We start from the raw sequence: 26,112 nt of genomic DNA on the forward strand, positions 1-26,112 counted from the left end.
ACAGTCATTAATACAAAAAAATAATAATCAAGAAACAATCCTGAGTTTCCAACTTATTGCTAAATTGATAGCTCAGATGGATGCACATAATATGCACCCATAATATAAACCACGGTGCCAATGAAAAAAAATATGGGATAAAATGTTTCTCCAAACTGTCCCGATTTCTTGATTATTATTTTTTTGTCTTCGTGACTGTCCCTATTGACCCGTAAAACGGGGTGAATAGGGACATCCATAAAAATCCTATTTATTCCTATTTAACCTATATATGCGGTTAATAGGGACTATAAGTTGCTTTTTAAAAAAACAAGAGAACACTTTCAACCCAAATACTATATCAAAAATCAGTATGGTTATCAATTTTCAGCGAAAAAAGTTTCCGAACTTTTCTTCAGTTTGTGTCCCTATTCACCTTGCTGTCCCTATTCACCCCATTTCACGGTACTTGAGGTGTGCTTGCAAAGGTTTTAGGTGGTAAAATAACAATTCAGAGACCACGTGGGAGTTTGGAGGCGCTCCCAAAAATGACGACCCTATGGATGATGCCAATACGAAATCTGCCTCTTCAGGCAGCTTTGACATTTAATCTTTCCAGGTTTTTGGTGTGGCCAAGACGCTCCACTGAATGAACATCAGTAAGTCATTGGCCACCCAATAAGACTGAGGGCTTTGACATACACTCCATCAGTCAGCAAAATGATCAAGGTGATCCAAGTTTTTTTTAACGTAAATTAAAAAAAATACTTGGCCGAGAACACTTATGAGGGGAGAGTGACAGAAGACACCATGCAGAGTGACATGCTGCTTACACATGGAAAACTTTGTAAGTTAGGTGAGAAGTGGAACCCACATGTCAAAGGCTGAAACTTTGGAGCACAGATCATGATGTTAAAATGTATCAAACACACAATGTACAGTCACGTGAAAAAGTAAGTACACCCCATGTAAAGTTTGGACTTTTTCAACATATTTCAACATACAGCTATTTGATCTTCATTTCAACAATATTGAGAGATAAAGGTGATATAATATAACAAATATCATGAAACATTTACATTTTGTAGTCCAATGTATAATTTAAATAAACATAAATGCAAATTTCGCATGTGGAAAAAGTAAGTACACCCTTGGCTCTAATGTGTGGTATTGCCCCCTTTGGAAGAAACAACCTGAAGTAGGCGTTTCTTATTACTGTCTACCAGTCTCTGACATGGACTGGGATAAATTTTTGCCCACTCCTCCATGCAGAATTCTTTCAGCTGTGCGATGTTTGAGGGGTTTCTTGTATGCACAGATCGTTTAAAATCCCCCCACAACATCTCGATGCGATTTAGATCCGGGCTTTGACTTGGCCATTCCAGAACCCTCCATTTCTTTCTTTTCAGCCATTCCTTGGTGGATTTACTGGTATGTTTAGTGTCATTGTCATGTTGCAAGGTCCACCTTCTGTTGAGCTTCAACTCTCCGACAGATGGCCTCACATTATCCTCAAGCACCCTCTCGTACAATGAAGAATTCATAGTGGATTCTATGATGGTGAGCTGCCTAGGCCCTGATGCAGCAAAGCTGCCCCAAACCATAATATTTCCACCACCATGCTTTACAGTTGGTATCAGGTTCTTGTGGTCAAATGCTGTCTTTGGTTTTCGCCAAACATGTCTTCTGGTACTGTGGCCAAATAGCTCTACCTTTGACTCATCTGTCCAGAGCACATTGTTCCAGAAGTGCTGGTCTTTGCCTCGGTGTTCATTGGCAAAGTTTAGTCTTGCCCTGATGTTCTTTCTGGACAGCAAAGGATTCCTCCTGGCACACCTCCAATGTAGATCAAATTTGTGCAGCCTCTTTCTAATGGTAGACTCGTGCACTTTGACATCAGCAGTGGCAAGAGCTACCTGTAGGTCCCGTGATGACATTCTGGGGTTCTTAGAGACCTCTTTCAGCATCTTGCGGTCTGCTCTCAGGCTGAACTTGCTGGGTCGGCCTGACCTGAACAAGTTGGCAGTTGTTTGGAATCTTCTCCACATGTAGATGATCTTCCGGACAGTCGAATGATTGATTTCAAATTGTTTGGAGATCTTTTTAAATCCCTTCCCAGACTAGTAGGCATCTATAACCTTCTTTCTGAAGGCCTCAGAGAGCTCTTTTGATCTAGGCATGGTGACGCCGCACACTTCAACAACAAAGAGCAAACCAAACTAAATGTCTGAGGTTTAAATAAGACAGGTTCCTCCAAAATCCTCTCTAACGATGTTCTAATCATTTGCGCCTGAGCTGGTGCACCTGATTCTAATTTTAGGTATTTGAAGTCGTGATAAATGTAGGGGTGTACTTACTTTTTCCACATGTGAAATTTGCATTTATGTTTATTTAAATTATACAATGGACGGCAAAATGTAAATGTTTCATGATATTTGTTATATTATATCACCTTTATCTATCAATATTGTTGAAATGAAGATCAAATAGCTGTATGTTGAAATATGTTGAAAAAGTCAAAACTTTACATTGGGTGTACTTACTTTTTCACATGACTGGACATCCAAAGAAACTGGCATGGCCTACTTTCCTGGGTCAGGCAACAGGAAAAGCAGTATTTCAGTATATTCAAAGCTGTGGGGCTGAAGATGACTAGATGAAGTCAACAGGATAAAATCAAAGATATAAAACGTTTAAATTTTTATATACTGAAAAATGAAATGGCTTTTATTGGACTATTATGAAAAAGGGTCAGGATACTGCCAACAGGGTGAGTTTTGGCCTCTACAAAAGGCCCCTGAAATGGCTTGCGTTATATCACAGCCTCTTCCAACCATGCTTCTACTCATGGCCTTCACGGGCGTCGGGACAGTTTTCACAGACATGGGATGTGCAAGGACGAGCCACTGGCACCCAAAAAACAATTGATCCGGTTATATGGGCCAAATAGCATGGGAGAGCAACTCACCTAGGAGAGGGAAAACTCCGAGTTCAAAACCTGGGCGAGAGGGCTCTTTGGTCACCAAAGCTAGTATCTTTACAAGGCTTGGGTACTGCTCTCCTCTCTGGACTGGCTCATCTGCATCACACCTTGGTAAGCTTTACACCATGGAAACCAAGGCCTCAACATCATTAGAATGTCTCACGTCGAAGCTGAGTCTATGGGCCTATCACTTTCCCATTGCAGATAGGTCGGTGGTCTCTCTGTCTTCTATTAACTCCTTTCTGGTCTTGCTCTTTCTGTTTTTGTCCCCACAAAGTTTCTGCAGGGTGCACGCTGACCTCCATTCTGGTGAAACTACCTAAATCCAGGATCACTGCTCACCTCCACTCATTTGTTCCCCTTTCTTCCAGCCTGTGGAACAAACTTTCACATTCTCTTAAATTTCATTCAGCCCTTCATTTCCTCAAGACAGATTGTTCACCACCATCTCAGATCATCCCCAATCCAAAACCATTATCTTTTCTACCTTCTCTAACCCCACCCACAACTCCCTCCCCAACCCTACACCATGCACTCCTTCTTCCAAATTTCCAGTCTTTACCTCCTGAGAGTTTCCTTCTATATCCATCTTGTCCACCCGATGCATCCTTTTCTGCCCCCCATTCCTAACCACACCCATTGTTTGTCTAAGTATCGCTCCATGTTGTCCTTCAACTGCACTGTTGGTCCCCCCTCTCAACTGTTCCTTTTGTCCTGTTACATCCTGATCCATTCAGTGTACTAGTCTTCCACAGGCCTTGACTCTATATAAAAAAGTATATTCTGGCAGAGGCTGTGCTAGGTTTCCACCAGACATAGCGCTTTGCATTCAAGCCAAAACAATTATTATTTCCCATCTCATCAGATCACATAATATTTTCCCTAATGTTCTGTGTATTTCACGTGCCTTTTTACAAACTCCAGGCATTTAGTCATGTGCCTATTTCTCGGGAGTGGCTTCCGTCTGGCCACTCTCCCATTAAACCTAGATTTGTGAAGTGCTGCAGAGACTGGTGTCATTCCTGCAGGTTCTCCCATCTCAGCCAATGAATTCTTTAGTTCTGTCAGAGCAGTTATTGAGTTTTTGGTCACCTCTTAGACCAAGGTCCTTCTTTGCCGTATGCTCAGTTTGGCCAGACAGACAGCTCGAGGAAGAGCCTGGGTCGTTCCATATTCTTTCTATTTCCTAAGTATGGAGCTCAATGTGCTCTTGGGAACTTTCAACTATTTAGAAATTGTTTTATGCCATTTCTCAGATCTATGCCTCCTAAAAATTATATCTTGGAGTTCTCCGGACAGTTTATGCTCTGACATGCACTGTCAACTGTGGGACCTTATATAGAAAGGTGTGTTTCTTTCTAAATAATGTCCAATCTATTGAATTGGCCACTGGTGGACTCCAATCAGGCTGTAGAGACATCTTAAGGATGATCAAAGGAAATTGGATGCACGTGAGCTCAATTTGGAGTGTCATACCAAAGGGGTTGAATATTTATTCACTCACGACATTACAGCTTTTCATTTTTAATAATTTTGTTAAATATTCTAAAAAAGAAAATCCTCTGACATTATGGGGTATTATGCTTAGATCAGTAACAAAAATCTCAGTTGAATCCATTTTAAATTCAGGCTTTAACACAACAAATCTGAAAAAGTCAATGGGTGTGAATACTTTCTGAAGGTACTCTATACTCATTTAATCATATATAATTCACTTTGAAGCAACTGCAAAAACAACTGGAAAACATCTGAAAATGCAACGCCCGTCCGAGTGCGCTTTGTATTCAGACTTCTTCTTCTTCAATATGCGAAATATGGCGAAATCAGTTAAAAAACATACAAAAAATTCGACGATTTTAGGCGACCTTGACCTTTTGACCTCAAAAGCAATAGGCTTCAGTGACCCAATATGCAAACCCTGCTCAACTTTCTAGTCAACCTGATGAAAATTGATCATTTTATACATCCTTGACTTTTGACCTTTTCATCTAAAAAAACATTCGGCTTATAGCTTTTGGTTGGTGAATCAATTCAGTGACCCAATATGCAAATTCTTAAATTTCAGGTCAATTGGATGAAAATTGACAACATTATGAGATTTTTACTTTTTGACCAAATTTTTGTCTTCTCCATATTCTGAAAACAAGGCTTTGTTGAAATTTTGATCACACATACACACACACACACACACACACACACACACACACACACACACACACACACACACACGCGCGCGATTGAAAATTCCTGTCTACCAGGGGACGGGCTAACAAGTTTAGATAGGGCACTGAAGCTTGTATTAGACTGCTCGAGCGAAAAATCAGGAAATGAAACAAACCAATGCAGCCAGATGAATGTAATGTATATTCAAAAACATTTTATTTCAATGTGACATCATCCTATGTTTTTGGTAGAATGGGGTGCAACATGAATTTAACACTTCTAAAACCCTTCTTCATTACAAAGCTGCTGATTATTTACAATTATACATGTGAGCCATTTATTTCATTTACTTGAACATAATTCAACATGTACACGTGTTTCAAATCCAAGCAATCTAGAATCATTTGATATGCACGTGGATGCACATAAGTTTTGGATCTGAGATTGATACATTTTAAGATTTATGCAATACTTCATACTTAAGCTTTTAATTTTTTTTACAAACATAATAATTAATAAGTTATGGCAAAATTTACTTCTTTATGATAATTATAAATAAAAAATTTTTGTACCCCGCCCCTCGACAATGTCGGAGAAGGGGGACATTATAAAGAGCTCCGTCCGACCGATCATCCGTCCATGTACTTTTGTAAACGCGATATTTCCAAAACCATTGAACTTTCATATCGCAGATATCTATTCCTCATGAATTATCTCAACCTGAGTAGATCGCGGCTGTGATTGGCTGAATTATGTTGCCATGGCAACCATCTCGCTAACTTGGCTTTTGTACGCGATATTTCAAAAAAAAGATTTTATTTATACAAGACAAACAAGAGATTTAGCTTTCATATTACACAGATCTATTCCTCATACGACGCAAAAAGTGGAGAACCAAGAATATCGGCTCCTTATCTTTCTTTTTTCTTTTCTTGCTGTTCTTACTGCTTTCACTTTCGACTTTGAAAATATAGCCAATGGCTAATTAAAATATTTTGATTACTAATTAGTAAATTGCATGATTAAAAGTTAGGGTAAAAATTGCATTTGGTTGGTGGATAAAGCTCGATACTTTTCTACATTTTGTTGACCAATACATATATTCCTGTACAAGTGTAATCTGAGCTGTTATTTCGAAAAAAAAACCTCAAATCTCATCAATACTACCTACGTTTTTCTTATTGCGCATTAGTTCCTCGTAGATTGGTTGTAGAAAATGTTTGATGAAAAAAATCTTAGAACTATACCGTCTTGGTAAGCATCCATTACCATTTGGAAAGTGAAAGTTACAAAGAATGCTGGTGTCACACCATGAAAAGTGTGTGTGTGTGTGTGTGTGTGTGTGTGTGTGTGTGTACTTAGGTGGATTTTTAATTCCTTGTGCCATTTATGGTCCTGCTTAAAGCTTTCTCTCCCCCTGCTGGCTCACACATAAACAGCAGGGTTTTCTTGGTTTAACATTTTCCTTTGCACAAAAAAAATACAGTTAAAGTTCTGGAGTTACACAAGATTCAAAGACAGCACAAGTATCAAAGGGAGTAAAACGTCTCCATTTTGCAATGCAGTGGTAAAATACACTGAGGACACTTCCGAACATGAAGAATCTAAGCAAATGATGCAACTTCCAACCAGTTCTGATGAAATCTAATGTCATGCAAAATGCACCAGATTTTACTCCAAATGCATTCGGCCTCATTTTGAGTTTTCTGGGGGAAACAAAGACATTATTTTGCAAAAATAGGAAACATTTGCTTGGGTTGATTGGAGTGACGTAAATAAAATGTGCCTTAAGTAGTACACTAAATATGAGAAAGACTGTTTCTAAAAGCTTGCTTGACTCGTGCATAAAGCTAGATGTGATTGTGGAACATGAACCTATATCTATCAACTTATCTAAAATGGCTGTGTTCTAGTCACACTGATCTTAAATCGATCACAAATGTATAAAGTGACGTCACTAATGAACTCCACAAATGATTAACACATTTCAAAATGAAATGTGTATTACAATAAGATTATTACCTAAATAAATTACAAAACAAGTAATTCTTATAAACGTATCGAATATGTAGTGCAAAGATCGATGATGAGAAATGTTTGTGCGTGCTTACATCACAACCTATAAAAGTTTTCACGAGTCATGTTTCGCTACTTATAGGGCCTCACACATGCGGATGCAAGCACAATGGTGATACACCAAAACTACTGTACAAGTCGTTGTGAAAACGCCAAAGAAGACACTCGCACTCAAAACTGATAAATACTTAAACATACTGCAACTTCAAGGAGATAGATGTATTCCTCTTTCAACGCCTTCCTATTCTTGCCCTACCACTTCCCATCCCACCAAATCCGTTATGCTCTGTATTATTTCACAATAATTATGTACAACATTATGGTTACAATAATTTGTTTTGCCTTGGTATGGCATACTGCTGTTTATCTTTCCTTCTCTCGTCATCTCCAACAAGGGCAACTGGTGTTAAATGTGGAATTTAATGATGCAACGATGCAAATCATTTATTTATTTTAAACCTGCATTGTAATCCAGAAAGCATGCAACACAATTTGGTTTCTGCAATGTGTTGCATGGCATGTTTCAGTGTAACAAACACCTTTGGGCCTTGTGCTAAACTTTTAGTCCTAAAGGCCTTGCGTATTAGCAAATGTGCTCAGAGCCAGAACCACCCTTGCATCGGGTAATTCCATTTGGTCTGTGGTCTGCATATTGTCCAACGAATGATTCCTCCTCGCTGAATGTAGATCCGTCGCCAGTTGGAGAAAGACCACTTAGCGCCATTGGAGTTCTGCCCCCACTCTCTGATGAGCCTGTGTGTAGAACAGGCCGAAGGGGCTTGTCCTCTTCACTGCACACGGAACGCGTGGCAAAGAAAAGAAAGATAAGTTTGACAACTTTGGACAAAGCAGTTCAAATGGCAAAAACATTGGGATAAAAGGTACAAGTCTTCACACGACAATAAATATTCCAAAAGAGAAATAATGAGAAAATGAGTCAAATGACAGTGATTTTGGAGACGAACATCACCGGTTTAGCCTACAATGCCAGCGCTACGATTTCCCACAATATCTCAACAAATGAGTTTAATTCAAAGATACCCCATCGAAAATAATTCCAGCTGCTTGCATGAATGTACAGATGGTCATAGTTGGACAAATCCATTACAGTGCAGGTTCACGTGAAAACTAAAAGCAAGAGTGATTTTGATAAGACAGGACACTGACATCCAGCATGAAGTACTTGTGGGCAGAATTTTCCAGTTTAATTTCTTATTTGCTGCTGCATTAATAGTAATAAAATATAGTATATAAAATAATAAGTAATCAATGGATTAATCAAAAAAATAAAAATACCGTTTTTTCCAAAGCATTTGTTACTCCCGCCAGGGAGTAATGCATTCGATCGTGTCCGTCCGTGTGTGTGTTCGTGTGTTTGTGAACAAGATATCTGGAAAAGTTCTGAACGGATTTGGATGAAAGTTGGTGGGATGATTGCCCTTGGGATAAGGAAGAATTGATTAGTTTTTGGTGAAGCTCAGGATATTATTCCGGATCCAGGAATTTTTTAAAGGATTTTTTACCATTGGAAGATAGGGGTCAGCAGCGGCCACACACGGCGGGAGTATGCGCTCTACTGAGTGGCGTTCTAGTTTTATATTGTGCCCAAATTGCAACTTCTGAGCTCAAAGGATGGCTGAGATAGTGCCCGGACAAACCAACAAGAAAACAAACAAACAAACAAACAAACGGAGTGAAAACTGAGTACTCCCTTTCGGCACGTGTCATCGCCGGGTCCTCTTTGGTGCCCGGCAATGATGTAATGCAGTGAGTGGAGATGGCATAGTTAAGGAGCGGTGTACAATAATTCGATTTTGTATTGATTATTACATGCTAAGTGACAACATTTGATTCATATTGATGACACTTTGGATGCCACCGATGGATCAGGGTAGTTTAAGCACCTTGGATTGGAAAATTGGCAGGTTGAAATGGATCCAGAAATGTGGAAAACTTTACATGGGGTGTACTTACTTTTTCACGTGACTGTGTATTCCCCCTCTGTTCTTGTAGTGCCAAAGAAAGCTATATCAAGCAGCCAAGAAAAGCTACACCTGCAGGTAAGACCTTTTTTGGTTCAATCCAACCCAACCTGGGTTCCTCTCCTCCTTAACACCTCCCAAAACGGACTATTTTCTCCCTTCCTCCCTTCCTTCCCTCAGACCCTTTTCCTGAGTTTACGCCCTCCACTTCATTGCCTTTTTGCACGTATAACCCGAAGATGACCCATTTTGCGAAGATCTTGAAGGTATTAATGATAAATGAATGACCATAGTCACATTTTTGCATGCAATGGCTCATGCAACAGCATGAAAGTGACAATTCCGTTTTACTGAAACACACTGATGTGGTGTTTAATGTTTCGAAAATGGAATTGAAATGGAGATCATGCAGTTATGTTCTCTTTTTTGTTTTCATTTTACCTTTTGACGCTACTTACCGCTTGCGTATTCTATGCCAACATAATAGGGCATGGGGGAGGAGGGGGAGGGTGGAAGAAATGTGAGATTTCATTTGTTTGGCCACAGTGCAGACATGTTCAATACTGATAAACGCTCCGACTGTTTTGAGCTGATAGGCAGACATGTTTCAAAAAAGTTGCAAAGACATACCTGCATTCATGTAAAATGTTGTCTCGCATAGGGAAGCTCTCTGTGTCTGGATACGAGCATTCCTTTTCTTTCACTGGAATGGTGAAGGGAAAAATTGGGACATAAAACAATATGATTAATCAAAACAGTTAATATGTAAAGGACAACCTTCAATGGGGTGGAGGAGAGAGGTGGAGCAGGGTGGGGATCAGCCAGCCCTATAGGGTTATGTGCCCCATTCAAATATTCTATTTTTCCTTCATTATATTTGATATTTATGAATGCTCATGAGGATATTTTGTTTGATCAGGCTGCAATCCAATCTGTTGTAATACAGTATTTTGTCGTGCAGTATTTTATGGTGCAATGGACTATCTCAAGATAGCAGAAGGTAATTAGATAGAATAGTGAGGACAGCTAGGAAGGTGATTGACAAGGATGTCAAATATTTAGAAGTTTTATGTAAGGATGCTGTAGATAGGAAATTTCAAATTATTACTGATAATGTAAATCACCTTCTCCATCTTTGTTTGGTCTATCATCGATCAGGAACAATTTGACTTCCACGGGTTAATCTAACGTATTCAACTGCAACATGGAATGGAATTTATTGCTCATTGTCTTTTTATTTATTGCACAAAATAACTGGGAAAATGAAGTTCGTGTTTTTACATGATCAATACAAAGTTAGTAGTTAGTAGTAGTATTATTTTATTTACAAAATTGTTTCTACAAGGATTTCATTTGAAATGCTGCAGTGGTAAAAGTGTATTTAAAGGTGTGGGTTTGAACTTATTTTCCACTTGCCTGGTTCAACCACCATCTAAATTTTCCGATGCATGAAGAAAATATGGTAATTGTTTATACTATCATAGGAGCCTTGATTTTTTTTTTATTGTAATTGTTGTATTACCAAGACAACATGGCATGTTTGGTGTTGCCAACGGAGCACTTTAAGATGATGAAGACGCATATACTGCACTATTTTTATATTTTCCTCTGATATCCTTGTCTTATGTACACTATGCTCACCAGTACAAGTAAATAACCAAATTAAATAAGTGCTAAATTTACTGGAAAAATATAAATCAGGTAAAGCATTTATTAAAATTGCAGGCAGATGGTAAAATTGGGTTAAAATGTGAGTATTGTCGGGAAGGCTTATCTCCAACTAGCAGGAATACCCGGTATTGCCCGGCATCAATTTGGTTTTTTTCCCCTATTTTTTGTGGGTGCCTCAAACACTTCCCTACACCTACGAAGGAAAATTTATATGTAATATTATAATAACACACACACACACTAATCGAGGATAATTTAATATTACCTTTCACATATCTACAAAGGCCCACCAGGCACTACAGAGCGATAAAAATAAAAAAAAACCCGAACTTTTTTATTCTATTTTTTTTGGCCGAAAACACTCCCCTACATTCACTGTTGCATCTCTACGTTTGACGAAGATCCATTCAGCCATGTCTGAGAAAAATGGCGACAGCCACACACAGACAAACAGCTCTCTTATAGTATCTCACTATAATTCACCAAATGTCCGTCCGTCCGTTCGAAGGTACCGCAAAAACGGCTCAACCGATCGTAACGATATTTTGGGTGGGTATTCCTGGGACCCCTGGGAGTAAAATAGGCTGTATTGTTTTTCAAATTTTTCTAATTCTCCAATTTTCCAGTTTTTCCAAGCATGATGGAATAATATTTACCGATATGAACAGTGATGTGGCTTTTGTTGAAATTATACAAATACTGTTTATTCTACGTACCAGGAGAGAGTAGATCGACTCCTGATGAACTCTTCCTATATAAACGTGCGGCTCCGAAGTAACATGGCAGCATGTGCAAAGCGAATGAGAAACAGGTGTAGCAGCCGCTTCCGTTTTACAGATTCGGCGCGCACTCTTCACACATAAAAAACGTGCGACTGAGAAAGATGTGTAGCGGCCGCTTCCGTTTTGCAGAATTCAATATTTTTTCAAAATGGGCGCCATGTACTGTTTAGATTTTGATGATTTGCATGTGATATGATTCAACGGATGTTTATATGAATCATTTAAAATAAAAAAGCCTTCAATTTCTGATATTTTGCCTTTTAATTTGTGCCTCACAATTGAAGCCCTGCCCATAGGGCCATAGGTACCGTTGCTAGTAGATTATTAATATGAGCAAGCCCAGAAAAATAAATAGCTAGATGTTGAGTTTGTGTTTTAGAAGAGTTGTTTTCAGCAGTATTTTTTCATGCTTAGACTGTTTTGGTAAAGAACACACTCTGACATGTATCAGGTGGAGGCACCCGGCATTATGGCAAATGGGAACAGCCACATCATGATAGTAAAGCATAGTCTTGTTATTGGAAATATGGAATGTTCTCTAGAGGGCACACACAAGAGATAGCGAAAGGTACACCAGCCATGATTAAGATTGTTGTCTCTTGATTAGGGCCCAGAGGGATTGGATCACTTATTACCCTCGCCAGAGGAGAGGGTATTGCATTTGAGTACGTTTGTTTGTTTGTCTGTTTGTCTGTTTGTTTGTCTGTTTCTCCACACAGAATAAATATGATTTTCTCTGCAACCGTTAGTCCGATTGACAGGAAATTTTCACTATAGGTGCAACTCCACCTGTATAATCTTTTATGAGAATTATGACGTCAAAGGTCACGTGGTTCGGACACCATCTTCGAAAAACCGAAAAAGTTTGCACCTCTATATCTCGGAAAGCGCTGAATAGAAAAAATTGAGACATGGCTCATTGTAAAGAACTCTCCCATGGGGAATAAAATATGTGAATGATGATGTCAAAGTTGCCTCTATTATGACGTCATAATTCGACAAGTACAATACTTCATCCAATCAAGTTGAAATTTCTTGAGCGCCATGTCGGCATAAACTGGTGGAGAAAAAAAACAGTGATGACATCATCGGTCACGTGGTTTGGCCGCCATATTTGTTTCAACACAAAAGCCTTAAAAACCACTGAAAATACATCCTGGCGAGGGCTTGCAATCTCCGATTGCTCTTTTCCTTGTTGCCCTTGCAGTTACTCCTGCATGCGGCTCATGGAATGCAAGTTTGAATCCCACTTAAACAGTTCAAAACAAACTGAATGAGGTTGTAACTTTTCTCACTCACCAACAATGCACAATCTCTTGTTATTTCTTTTTATTTTTTATACAAGTTCGAAGGCTAGTAATGGAGCACGCGTGTGCACACACACACACACACACACACACACACACACACACACACCTTTGTAAATTATCATATTTACTGTTAAACAGACCAGGTACTACACTTATTGAAAGTTTTCTCAGATACATCTTTGGAGAACATACCAGGATATTTTCCACCCTTGCTTCGCCGAATGAAGCAAATGATGAGTAGGATGAGGACAAGAAGAGCAATAGCGCACATGAGGCCAATGAACCAGCCTTTATTAGTAAGTGGCAGACGGTAGCTCAAAACTTTTCCTGAAAATGGAAAAACAAAAATCCTTTAACATCGGTAAAAGTTATACTTTTAATTACGTTGGGAAATGAAAATGTTTATAACAATATTGGGATTGATAATTATTAATCAAAGGATTGATTATTATTGAAAAAGGCTGATAATTCCAAGACTAGAAATCAAACAGACAATGAATTGTGCAATAATTAAATAAAGATTATACATCATTGTATGCACATTGACATCAAATTCCCCAGTCTTGTGTAAACTTAGTCATTTGGCATTATTCCCTCCGCCACCGAAGGTCGATGGAAGTGATGTTTTCACCCCTGTCTGTTTGTGTTTGTTACTTGGCAAAAAATAATGTTTTTTTTTTGCAAGTATGTTGATCATTCCAGTTTGTGTGTGTGTTTGTGTGTTTGTGTGTTTGTTTGTCTGTCCGCTCACTTATACTTGCCTACAGGGCACAATTTTAAACCGATCTTCACGAAACTCCACCAAATGGTAGAGTTCGTGGTCCGACAAAATCCTATATATTTTTGGGGTCAAAAGGTCAACATAGGCCAAAGGTCAACTACTTTTTTCAAATTTCTAAAATCCTCAATTTTCATCCGATTGACTTGAAATTTGAATAGGATTTACATATCGGCGAACTGAATTCATACACCAACTATTTTTGAGATCAGCTTAGGCGAAAAGGTCAACATAGGCCAAAGGTCAACCACTTTTTTCAAATTTCTAAAATACTCAATATTCATCCGTTTGACTTGAAATTTGAAAAGGGATTACATGTCGGCAAACTGAATTCAACCACCAACTATTTTTGAGATCAGCATAGGCCAAAAGGTCAACATAAGCCAAAGGTCAATCACCTTTTTCAAATTTATAAAAGCCTCAATTTTCATCCGATTGACTTGAAATTTGAATTGGATTTTTATATCAACTAACTGAATTCAACCACCAATTATTTGTGAGGTCAAAATAATTCTCTATTGAGTGCCATTCTACTTTGTTCTGTTTTGCCAAGTGTCGCTCGATGAGTGATTTTTTATCTGTCTGTCTGTCTGTCTGTGAACAAGATATCTCATAAAGTTGTGGATGGATTCGGTCAAGACTTGGTGGAGAGGTTGCGTAAATGACAAGGAAGAATTGATTCGATTTTGGTGAAGATTCGAATCCGGATCCGAATCAGAGAATTTTTAAAGTGATTCTTCACTGTTGAGAAATAGGGCTAAAACCGATATATAGCACGATATCTCAAAACGTTATGGACGGATTTTGACGAACCTTGGTGGAGAGGTTGTGTGTGTGACAAGGATGAATCGCTTCGATTTTGGTGAAGATCTGAATATGGATTCAGATACGAGAATTATTTCATTTAAGTGATTCTTCATCATTGAGAAAAGCGATATATAACATGATATTTAAAACAAGTATGGACGCGTGATGACGAAACTTGGTGGATGAGTTGTTTCGGTGACAAGAACAAGCGGATTAGATTTTGGTGCAGGTCCAAATCCATATCCGGCCTATCAGTGGATACAAAACGTAAACTACTCAGCCTGGCGGAGGTATGCACTCTATCGAGTGTCATTCTAGTTTTCAATACATAATTATGGATTAAGCAATATGTGATATATTATTGTGTTCGGAATAAACTGACTTCAACTGATCACTCAAGCTAAAAAGGTAAAGTGATGGTGATAAGAGTGTGTATCATGGATACTTCAAAATGTTTTGAAGGAGGACATATTTTCAAAGGGGAGTCTACTGTCCATTCTCTGATATTGCTCTCTGTACTCTCTCTCAGTCCTCCGACAGTCCCTCTCTACTCCAGGATGCACGCGTTCTTCCAGTAACACCCGCTTGGTTAAACTTCTAAAATCCTAACTGTCTACACACCTAAACTCTTTGATTCCTTGCTTCTCCTATCTGCAGAATAACCTTCAGAGGATGTTCTCTCTCACTCTTCCCTCCATGGGTTCAAGCAAGCAGTTCACCACCATCTCTTGTCATTCCGAATTCTGACCCATGATCTGTGTTACCTCCATTAACCTTTCCTCACCGAACCATCTTACTTGCTAGTTTCAGTGATTCCTCCCCTCCCCGTCTCCTCTTTTCCTGGTCATTCACTCCCTTGATGTTTGTCCCACTGTCAGTTTTACCTTGCTCTTCCATGAGCCTCACTCCTGTAAAGAAAAGAGGACGACTCATTGCTAACAGTGAAACATTACTATACCATTATGAGTCAAAGATGTATAATTAACGTGCTCATATCTGGAACAAATTCTAAGTTCCCATGCTTTGTATGAACACGTTTTTCTCTGCAGAGGTTAAGACTCATAGAAGAGCTAAGTGACAGGATAACAGATGGATTGAAGGGCAGGGAGGAACAGATAGACAAAAAAAAATCATAGATGCAAATGATGCGGTGAGGAGAGGAATATCAGGGAACAAAATAAAAAAGAATTTGGATATCAGTGAGAGTTGGAGTGCATGAGATGGATACAATGAATTATTATTATTACTGCATTTACTACTACTGCATTTACTACTACATTTACGATACATGGGCATTGAGGAAGTTAGGAGTGGAGGAATGGTTGATCAGAGTAGTGATGGCAATGTACGAGAGAGAGCGTGCACAGCTGTAAGGACGAAGGACGGGAACAGTGGTGAGTTTGAGGTGAAGGTGGGAGTGCATCGGGGTCGGTACTAAGTCCACTACTATTTTTAGCTGTGATGGAGGTGCTGGCTCGGAACGTAAAGGATGTTTTACCGTGGGAGTTGTTGTATGCAGATGATCTGGTGTTGATTGTGGAAAGTATGGATGGACTGAAGGAGAAGATGAAGAAGAGGAAGGAATGTATGGAGACAAAAGGTCTGAAGGTCAATATCGGAAAAACGAAGGTGATGGCAAGTGGTAAAGCATGTGGTGAGGTGGAAAGAACTGGGAAGTTGTCGTGTGCTGTGTGCAGGAAGGGTGTCGGAGTGAACTCCATTCAATGTACAATGTGCGATGAATGGGTTCATTAAAAATGTAGTGGTTTGAGAGGGTCATTTACCAGTGTGGCAGCTACATTCAAGTGTAAGGTATGCACAGAGGGAGCTGCAGATAGAGGAACTGTTGAGTTGGATCTTGGAGACATCGTGAAGCTGGAAGGTGTGAAAACGTTTTGCTACCTAGGAGACATGCTGAATGGAGAATGTGGATCAGACTCGGCAACGGTTGCTCGAGTGAGATGTGCATGGAAGAAGTCTCGGGAATTGAGTGGCGTGCTGACAAGGAGGGGAGTGTCGTTGAAGCTGAAGGTAAAGGTGTATGCTGCATGTGTGAGAAGTGTTGTGATTTATAGGAGTGAGACATGGGTAATGAATGTAGAGCAGCAACGAAGGCTGGAAAGGGTGGAAATGCGAATGGTTCGGTGGATGTGTGGAGTATCGTTGAGAGAGAGAGGAAGACAAATGATGAATTGCGAAAGATGATGGGAATAGAGCCTGTGATGGATGCTGTGAAGAGGAACAGGTTGAGATGGTTTGGTCATGTGTTGAGGAAGGATGAAAGTGACTGGTTGAGAAGAGTGATGGAAATGAATGTAGAAGGAAGTAGAGGACGGGGAAGACCGAGAAAGACCTGGCTAAAGGTGGTGGAAGAAGAAATGCGGGCAAGGGGGTTAACGAGGGGAGTTGTAGAAAATAGGGCAAAATGGAGAAGATTGTCATGGGGCCTGCAAGGCTAACCCACGCTCTAGCAGGGAAAATGGCCTTGAAATGCCTGTTGTTGTTGTTGTATTTACTACTACTACTATACTACAGACATCAGAGTTGATGGTTCATCACAAATTAGTTTTTTGTAAATGTCCCTTATGTCGTCTTGCAGTGTCACAAATACTGAAAAATGCAAAAAGATATTTAATAATAAGTCTTCATATTTGTCTACAAATATAACAGAAATATTATGTGGAAAATATGTAAATAAAGATGAGAGGAGTGAATTAATTAATTGTTGTTGCAGCTATACATGAACAAACCTGTGTAGAAAATGAGGCACAGTAAAGTCTCATTAAGAGGCTCAGGCTTTGGGAAGATATATTTGAGGAAAAGCCAGATTTCTGACTATCAGTTAGGATTCAATCCCGGTCACTTAAAACTGAATGCTGCTGCCCCTTTCTCAGCAATGGTTTGAGGTCCCAACTCTCAAGCAATAGGTCAGGACAGTCTCCCTGAAAATATCTCAGGCATTCAACACAGGCTGGCATCTTGCTTTGCTTGCCAATCTCTCTCACTGTGGCATACAAGGCCATCTTCCTTCTTGGATTTCTGACTTTATACACTCACAGTCATCACATTGCAATCAATGGAACCCTCTCCTTTCCTTTCCTATCCCAATGGAGGCTGGTGTGCCCTAAGGCAGTGTATTGGGCCGATTTTGTTCCTGATATAGATCAATGACCTCTCAAATGCTGTGAAAAACTCTCTTCCTTTTTGCAGACAACTCAAAATTGTGTCCTACAGTACTTTTTTCCACTGAAAGGCAGAAATCAGCTGTGTCTCTCTCTCTCTGCTGATCTAGAAATAATGAGATGCTGGTGTGATCAAACATGGCCTTCAATCATACAAAATCTGTCTCACCCAGCTGTTTATCTGGAAGGATCGTCAAATGAACCCATCTCCAATTTCCATGGTCAGCCGCTGGAAGAGGGTAAGTCTCTTGAGCTTCTGGGCCTTGTCATTAACGATGACCTCTCCTGGGCAAACCACAAAACAAGCTGGCCTCCGGAGCCTCCCAGACACTATACATCCACTGTTGTTCCAAGTATTTCCTTGAAAAAAATATTAAATAATCACCCTCAGTCCACAAGGCCTTTGCCTGTAGCTCAGTGGAGTGCTGTCTCATCTATGGGATGGCACCCCAGCATCATATCTGTCTCTCCTGTATTTTTTGGAAACAAAAGCTCTTTACATTATTGGAATCTGCTATGAGGCCAAATCACAGGATCTGTTGATATCACATTTCGGGCAGGTTGGTGGCCTCTCCGTCTTTTTTTACCACCTATCCTTCTGTTTAATTTCTGCTGTTCTCTCAGCTCCCCAACCCTCCCTGGGAAATATAGGATGCACATGTTCTTCCAGTAGTCTCCTCCTGGTTAAACTGCCAAAGTCCTGGCTGCCTATACATATAAATTATTTGATTCCTCACTTCTGCCATCTGTGGAACTGTCTTCCAGAGGATGTTCTCTCCCACGCTTTCCTCCGTAGCATCAAGCATGCAGGGCACTGCCATCTAATGTCATCTGTCATTCTTATCCACAATCCTTTTTACACCCAATAACTCTTCCTAAACCAACCCCCTTACTTGTTGTGTTTCATTCCCTCTTCTCTCTCAACTTTTCCTATTCTTTCATTTTCTTGCTTAGTATGAACAACTGTTGTCCTACTGTTCCATTGTTGGTTCATACTATCCATCACGTTTCTCTTCCACAAGGAAAAAAAATACAGAAAAACATGATTTATCTCTTGGCAAACTTTTTCCCGAAAGAGTGTTCTTTTTCATGTGACTATAAAATTTATATATTATTTTATTTGATGCATGAGAACTGTGTGTGGCACCTTCGTTGGCACTGCCCTCTTGGATGGCAGCACTTCCCTCGCCTACATGTGTGAGTGCACACAGGGAGAAACGATAACGGCTCTCGTGTAGCAGTCCACCCACTGTCCACTCTGTTGCGTTTGCGAGGATATTGGCCACCTGGTGGGATGGGCCCGGCTCTTTGCTTTCATTGACTGCAATGTACGCACAGAAGGGGAAATCTTTGATGAAATGATCACACTGACAGTAATAGTAGGTACTAGGATAATAATAATAATAATAATAATAATAATAATAATAATGATAATCATAATTATAAAAAGTGCAATCAGGTATTGTACATTGAATTGTAGTACAGATAAAAACGATTTTTGGAAAAATTAAAAATTATATAGGGAAGGTTCACAATGTCATAAAATGCAGAAATAAGTTCAGGATGATTGCATAATGACAACATTCCTTGTATGGTGTTGCACTTATGTAAGTGATGATATGTAGAAATGGTATGTATAATCTAGTAATTAGGCTCTAACTCCTTTGTTATTACTGAATGTATTTTGAGTATCACATGTGAGGTGGCTTCCCGAAATGTATCTCATAGGTTGTGGGGAAGAAGCATGTGATGTGATGCTGGGGCGCAAGCCCAGAAATGGGAGCAGTACTTGCACACCATTATAAGGTCTAAAATAAAGACCATATGGGCAGGCATAGTGGACTTAGCATGCAGTTTGAGAAAAATGACATCCAAATACAAAGGCAGTCAAGAAAGGTTCTGAAAGTGGCTTCGTGAAAGATTTATAGTTATGAAACACAAAGTTTTGACAATATTGCTGCTTTAAAATACATTTATTTCATGTTATAATTTTAACAGCAAATGTCAAAGTAATACTGGACTACGTTGTAAATAAAATAAAGAAAAAGAAAGAAAGACTATTTTTTTCACTGTTTAGCTACTGACCCGCCGCGTCGCTGACGGGAACACCAATATTTGTGTAATTGAAAAAAAAAAAGGATGTTGTTGTTTGGTGTTTAAAACGACATTAAATGAAAGAAATGGGGGAAAAAAATAGGAGGTGTATATAGGGAGAGTGTTGAGTGTTAAATGAATATTCATCACAGCCTTTTTAGATGCTGAATTGCAAATAATATACAGCAACACACTAAGAGGAAGATCAAAATGAAAAAAAAATCTCACCCCCCTCTCTTCTCTTCTTTCTTTCGAATAAATTGTTTCGGGTGCATATATATAGATGAGTATGATTTGTAGGAGTTGGATTCGTGAAGATTCGTGGAGATTTGGAATCAAAGTGGTGGATAAAACATCTTTGTAGGGAGAGGGATACATTGTTATCTTTACTTCCTGAGAGTGGTTTCATTGAAATCCGATCTCAAATTAACAAAGGATTCCTGGGAGGATCCTGCTCAGGGATAACCAACGTCACGTGTTGGCATTTGCAGTTTTGACATGCGTGTCCATGTACCCACAGAAAAAAATGATTTATTTTTATTTTTTTGAGATGACAAACATTCCCGGGAGTTTCCCGAATCCATCATAGTTGGATTTAATGAAATCCGTTAATCCGTTCTCAAGTTATAACACGACAAACAAACAAACGGACAGACGGACACTGCTCCTTTTATAATTACTAGGGCATGCCCGTACTATATATATATCTAAAATTATATCCCCCCCCTCTATTTACATGAAATGGTTTGGTCCATTCGCAAAGCCAAAGCGAACGGCTTGCGAGTACGGTGACAATCCCCCCCCCCTCTATTTACATGAAATGGTTTGGTCCAAAGCGAACGGCTTGCGAGTACGGTGACAATCCCCCCCCTCTATTTACATGAAATGGTTTGGTCCAAAGCGAACGGCTTGCGAGTACGGTGACAATCCCCCCCCCTCTATTTACATGAAATGGTTTGGTCCAAAGCGAACGGCTTGCGAGTACGGTGACAATCCCCCCCCTCTATTTACATGAAATGGTTTGGTCCAAAGCGAACGGCTTGCGGAGTTTGGTAAAGAAATCACCATAGCGTGCACAAACGCGCAGGAAAGCGAATGAATCACAAAGTAGTTTTAATTAGTTTTCAAACATAGTTTAACGCCAACATAGTTTGCCAACGTGAAATAAATGAATACGCTCTCAAATGTTCCGTCCGAGGCAGAGTCTGTTCGCCACGTTCGGCACACGTGATAGCTCGCTGCTCTCTGATTGGTTGAATCGTTTTTTGGACATAGCTCGCTAACTACTTGTCCGATTAATATGAAACCTTGAAAAGGCACATCCTCGGGTCCCCAGCAATATACCTGGCAAGTTTCAAGTATATCGGACCCGTGGTTGTCGAGAAACAGCGGTCACAGACAGACACACAGAGATTACTGGCATTATAGATAGATAGATATGAATGTAGCAGCCATTTTTTCCTGGCACATCTCGACACACAAACACACACACACACACACACACACACACACACACACACACACACACACACACACACATATATATCATTTTTACCTCTAATTAATACCAAACTAATGGTTTTCCTTGTTTTAATAAATCTACAGTATAAACCATACCATAATTACCAGTGTATAAGCCATACTGTAAATACCATCAGCAGGTAGCATGGTTGTCTGGGAAGAGGGGGGGGGGGGGGGGTATAGGTTTGGCTGATGTAGTGCCCCCTGTAAGCTAAAGTAGGAATTTTAATTTGTTCAGGGACCGGCGATAGCTCGCCTACTCTTCTCGAATGAAACCCTTGGATCTCTAGGATCCATGAACTAATGCCAGCAGACGGAATGCCCAAAATCACGTCTGTCTGAGGGAGGGCACACACATTAAAGGGACGGCATACACATTGATGTACGGTATATTCATGTCTGAAACACCAGGATGACAGTTTACAGTTGGGATGATATTGAAACCTAGGCTAGACAATTCAGCTTCAGGGTGTGCATATCTTCAGACTATCATGACAACCCCAAGGCATAATTTGTTTTTTTTTATTTAACAGAAATTAAGGCTCATTGAAGAGCTGAAAACTGAAGTCTTCTCTTCACGACCCTTTTTGTAATACCATTTCATCATGGTGCAAATGAGCGATAAGAGTTTTGTCATTAATAATAATTTTAAAATTATGCCAACCCAAAATAATGCATTATTCAATAATTTAGACATAGTACATTGTCAATAGAATGGAAGGAATCAAGAAGAAGCCTAGGAATCACTGAGTACGAGTGTGTATCTGATGTACAGCATGACTCACTGTGTTGGTAGAGTAGTTTGAAACCAGTGAGGATACCTCCAGGCTTGGAAGGGGGCAACCAGGTTAACCTCACAGAGTCTATTCCTGAGCTCTGAACTTCCAGGTTCTCTGGTTGTCCTGGTACTGTGGAGGTAGTCAAAGAGGTTGATCACCACACAAAGTTAGAATAAGTTGTAATCTCATCTTGCATAGCTTGAATAGATATAAATATTTGCGCTCAAGGTGAGCCTTCTTGACAAAATAAAGACCCATGACAGTTTCAATGTGCAGTCATTAAACCAATAATGCTGTTTAGAGAGGTTCTACATGAATGGGCCAGACCATTGATGAACAAGCATTCTGAGTATTGCGCTGCAATACATGTCCCCTACTGGCAGTCTGTCGTCCGGAAAACTGTTGGGGAAATTACCCAGGGTTATTTACCCACAGGTTCTGAATCGTTCCCAATCGCAAATTACCTCAGGACGGGCTCACCTGTGATTCGCACTCGGGACCTCGATTTATACACCTTGCAGACAGGTCAGCAGAAACACGAGAAAATAAGTTGTTGATAAAGAACCTTTCGAGTCGCTAAATATCAGTAATTTATTATGTTTTCCGGTTCACGATCAATGATCGATGTGTATATATATGTTGCTCGGCTTGGCTCCGCCCCTCCGGAAAGCAGGCGCTGTGTCGCGCTGTTGACGTTCGCGAGACGAGGCTGAGGGCGCGCGGTGCGGCTTGAGGAGAACTCTGGAATAAACAAGAGATATCCATTAAAAAAAAAAAAAATTCGTTTAATTAACGATATCTGCCAAACCACGTGCCCTATCGCAAATTCCAAAAGGAAATTTCAGTAGACTGACGTGCTGAACAGATCTGTGAAGTTTCCCCTCGATTGGATCATAAATGAGGGAGGAGCTCGGTTTTAAAGGTTCATGCTTAAAAACGTCATAACTCTGAAACCATGTGACGCATGCCGTCATGCTCGCTGACTTTTTTGTTCGTCATTGGTATGCGATTCTGCCTGCAAAGTTTGGCCTCGATCTGTTCAGCCGTTGCAGAGAAAAAGGGGTTTTGTGTTTTCACGAAAAACAATATGGCGGCCGAACCACGTAACCTGTGACGCCATAATTACCATTAAAATATTCTCCAGACCGATTCCCTCCTATGGTGAAAATTTGATGTCAATCGGTCCTCTTATTGCAGAGAAATTGTTTGTTAAAGGAAATTAAAACTTAAAATGGCACTGAGTTAAGGATCATCAGAATTATCAAAGTTCAAAGTGCCATAACTTTGTCAAAAATGATCTAAATGTCGTGAAGTTCGAACTTGATCTGTAACTTATCATGAGGAAACCATGTACCAAGTTTGAAATCATTAGCTTTAAACGTTTAGAAAAAAAGTCCTTAAAACTGTTCTTTGCGTGACGGACTGACGGACCGAGGGACGGAGTGCAAACCTATAGTCCCCTCCGGTATACACCGGTAGGGGACTAATAACGGAGCCCAACTGATGATCAAGGCAATCGGTATATCAGTCAATGTGCTTTTTTGCCACTTTTGTTTCTTTTTACCTCCGCCACCAAAGGTGGATGGAGGTTATGTTTTCACCCCTGTCTGTCCGTTTGACTGTCCATTTGTGAACAAAATATCTCAAGAAGTTGTGGACGGATTCGGAGGAAATTAGGCAACCATGTAGCGTATGTGACAAGGACGAAATGATTCGATTTTGGTGAAGGTCCGGATTCGGATCCGGCTACTAGAAGTTTTAAAGTCATTCTTCACCATTGGGAGATTGGGCCAAAAACGATACATAGCAGGATATCCCAAAAAGTTGTGGACGGATTTGGACGAAACTTGGTGGACAGGTTGTGTGTCCAACAAGGAAGAATCGATTCAATTTTGGTGAAGATCTGGATCCAGATCCAGCTAGTAGAATTTTTTAAGTGATTCTTCACCATTGAGTGATATGGCCAACCAGGTGGAGGTTTGCTCTCTACTGAGTGCCGTTCTAGTTTTAACAGAGAATGATAGACAGAGAAAAAAGTGGTTTGCTCGAGGTGTAAAGGAATCCATTTGGGAAAGAGTTGAATCGCCATCTCTCCACAAAAAGGATGGTTTGCGATTTCATCTGTCACGTATGTGGGACAAGGCTATAACATCTCTTTCACGTCATCTGCCACCATCATAGTCAGGTTCACTATGTTTTTTCGTTCAAAATCATGGTAGATTAGCAAACCTATACATTTTTGGAAACCTTATTACATGGAAAATCTGAAAATCAATGTTTACATTTGCCAATTCCGACCAATTCGATTCGACCAATTCGACCAATCGACCAATTCCATTCGACCAATTCGACCATTCGACCAATCGTTTCGATCGACCATTCGACCAATTCGATTTGCCAATCAATTTGACCGACCTTTGCTTGTGTGGAACGGACTGTGAAAACGATGCGGACTATATTGTCGGATACGACACACAGGACAGTGATGACGAACTCTAAATGGCATATTCTGTAATCGTGTAATTGATGCCATTGACTGCCTGTGTATATTTTGTCATTGACTGCCTGTGTAGATGTGAAGTTATACTGACTGCATGTGTATATATGATTTTGCTGACTGCCTGTGTATGTTTGGTGATATGAATTATTGTGACACATTTTGATGTTATTAACTGCCTGTACAAAATGATAACATGTATTTGATTATGCAACTTATCGCGAATATAAAGACAGTATTTTGCAATTCAAAACCTTTGATTCGTGTCTTACCATTCCCCATAGCACTAATTTGATACTTTCATTGGATTCCTTGTCCCTGAAAATATAGGTTTAGTATATTTTTAAAAGTTTTTAGGGTAATTAGAGGCAGAAATAGAACAAAATATGTATTTTACAGTGGCCATTTTGAAAATCCAAAATGGCCGCCATACGGGTATCTCTCCAAATGTAAACATTCATTTTTAGTTTCCTTATGCTATAACCTTTCCAAAAATGTATAGGTTTGCTAATCTACCATGATTTTGAACGAAATATAATTTATTGACATAGTGAACCTGACTATCATGTGACACCCAGATTTTTCTACAGATCAACTCACCCTAGCAACGGTGGAGTCACACGGCAATTATCAAGCTTCTTCTTCACTTAAACATCCACCGTGACCAAGGCGAGTGAATTCTCGCCGAAACGTCGACTTTACCAACCAGTAAGTTCAACTTTTTTTCAACTATAAACTTTTACTGTCCTTAGTTAAAATGTTTTGTGACGTTTTCACACAAGGACTTAGTGAGAGCTACTTGAGCAACATCCACATGCACAGTGATTCAGTGCTGACAAAATATATTTCGGGAGTTTTTCACTCTTAAAGTCATAAAATAAGGAAGGCCACCATTGCAAAACAGCTTAAATGTGATGATGCTTGAAATGTAAACACGATGATGCTTTGGCATTGACATCATGGAATCCAGTTTGTTAGGCAAACTTTCCATGATTTGTGTCGACTTTCTAAGTGATTATGTTGAGCGGAATATGGACGGAATCAAGTTTTTACTAGAAATTCCATGCCGTGCTCACACAATGCAATCATCCAGGAAAGAAGTGGACATTCTAGTAAAGACACTGCATAACTGTTATCTCTTATTATCCTGATATCCTGTGTAATACTGTATAAAAGTGACATGACTGACAAAAGCATCGATGATCAGCAAATTCAATAGATAGCATGAGTGGATTCAAGTTGATGTCATGGAATGTTCATATGTGGCATGCAAACACATGCAAGTGGGAATTTATTTACAGCATATCAACTGCTGGCAGCAAAACAACCAAACTCCAAGATAAGAAGCGATGCAGTAACCTAGTGTTGAGGAATTCCCATGAAGAAACTTGCTGCCTACCATTTTATGCAGGAATTTGGAACTTGTGCTGGGTGCTGCCAATAATTTACCTACTCTTCGCAAAAGACACCGTGGGATCTTTAACGTCCACAGGCTAAAGCAAGCAGAT

The 26,112-nt window shown here is 39.8% G+C and overlaps 1 protein-coding gene across 10 annotated transcripts in view; it reads right to left on the reverse strand.

The window, feature by feature from the left end:
* Nucleotides 1-5,319: 5,319 nt before the first annotated feature.
* Nucleotides 5,320-26,112, reverse strand: part of LOC137438712 (neuronal cell adhesion molecule) — a 509,305-nt gene continuing 488,512 nt past the window's right edge. For all 10 annotated transcript variants that reach the window (XM_068134001.2, XM_068134010.2, XM_078767193.1 and 7 more), the window contains 5 exons: nucleotides 22,114-22,236; nucleotides 18,861-19,034; nucleotides 13,139-13,273; nucleotides 9,814-9,886; nucleotides 5,320-7,992 (listed from right to left, as the gene is read on the reverse strand). In XM_068134001.2, the coding sequence (XP_067990102.2) occupies nucleotides 7,785-7,992; nucleotides 9,814-9,886; nucleotides 13,139-13,273; nucleotides 18,861-19,034; nucleotides 22,114-22,236 (713 nt within the window). In that variant the 3' untranslated portion in view covers nucleotides 5,320-7,784. The remainder of the gene's footprint in view (nucleotides 7,993-9,813; nucleotides 9,887-13,138; nucleotides 13,274-18,860; nucleotides 19,035-22,113; nucleotides 22,237-26,112) is intronic.

The sequence above is a fragment of the Myxine glutinosa genome, chromosome 1 (genome assembly GCF_964187855.1).
Source record: "Myxine glutinosa chromosome 1, kmMyxGlut1.1, whole genome shotgun sequence".
Taxonomy (NCBI): Eukaryota; Metazoa; Chordata; class Myxini; order Myxiniformes; family Myxinidae; genus Myxine; species Myxine glutinosa.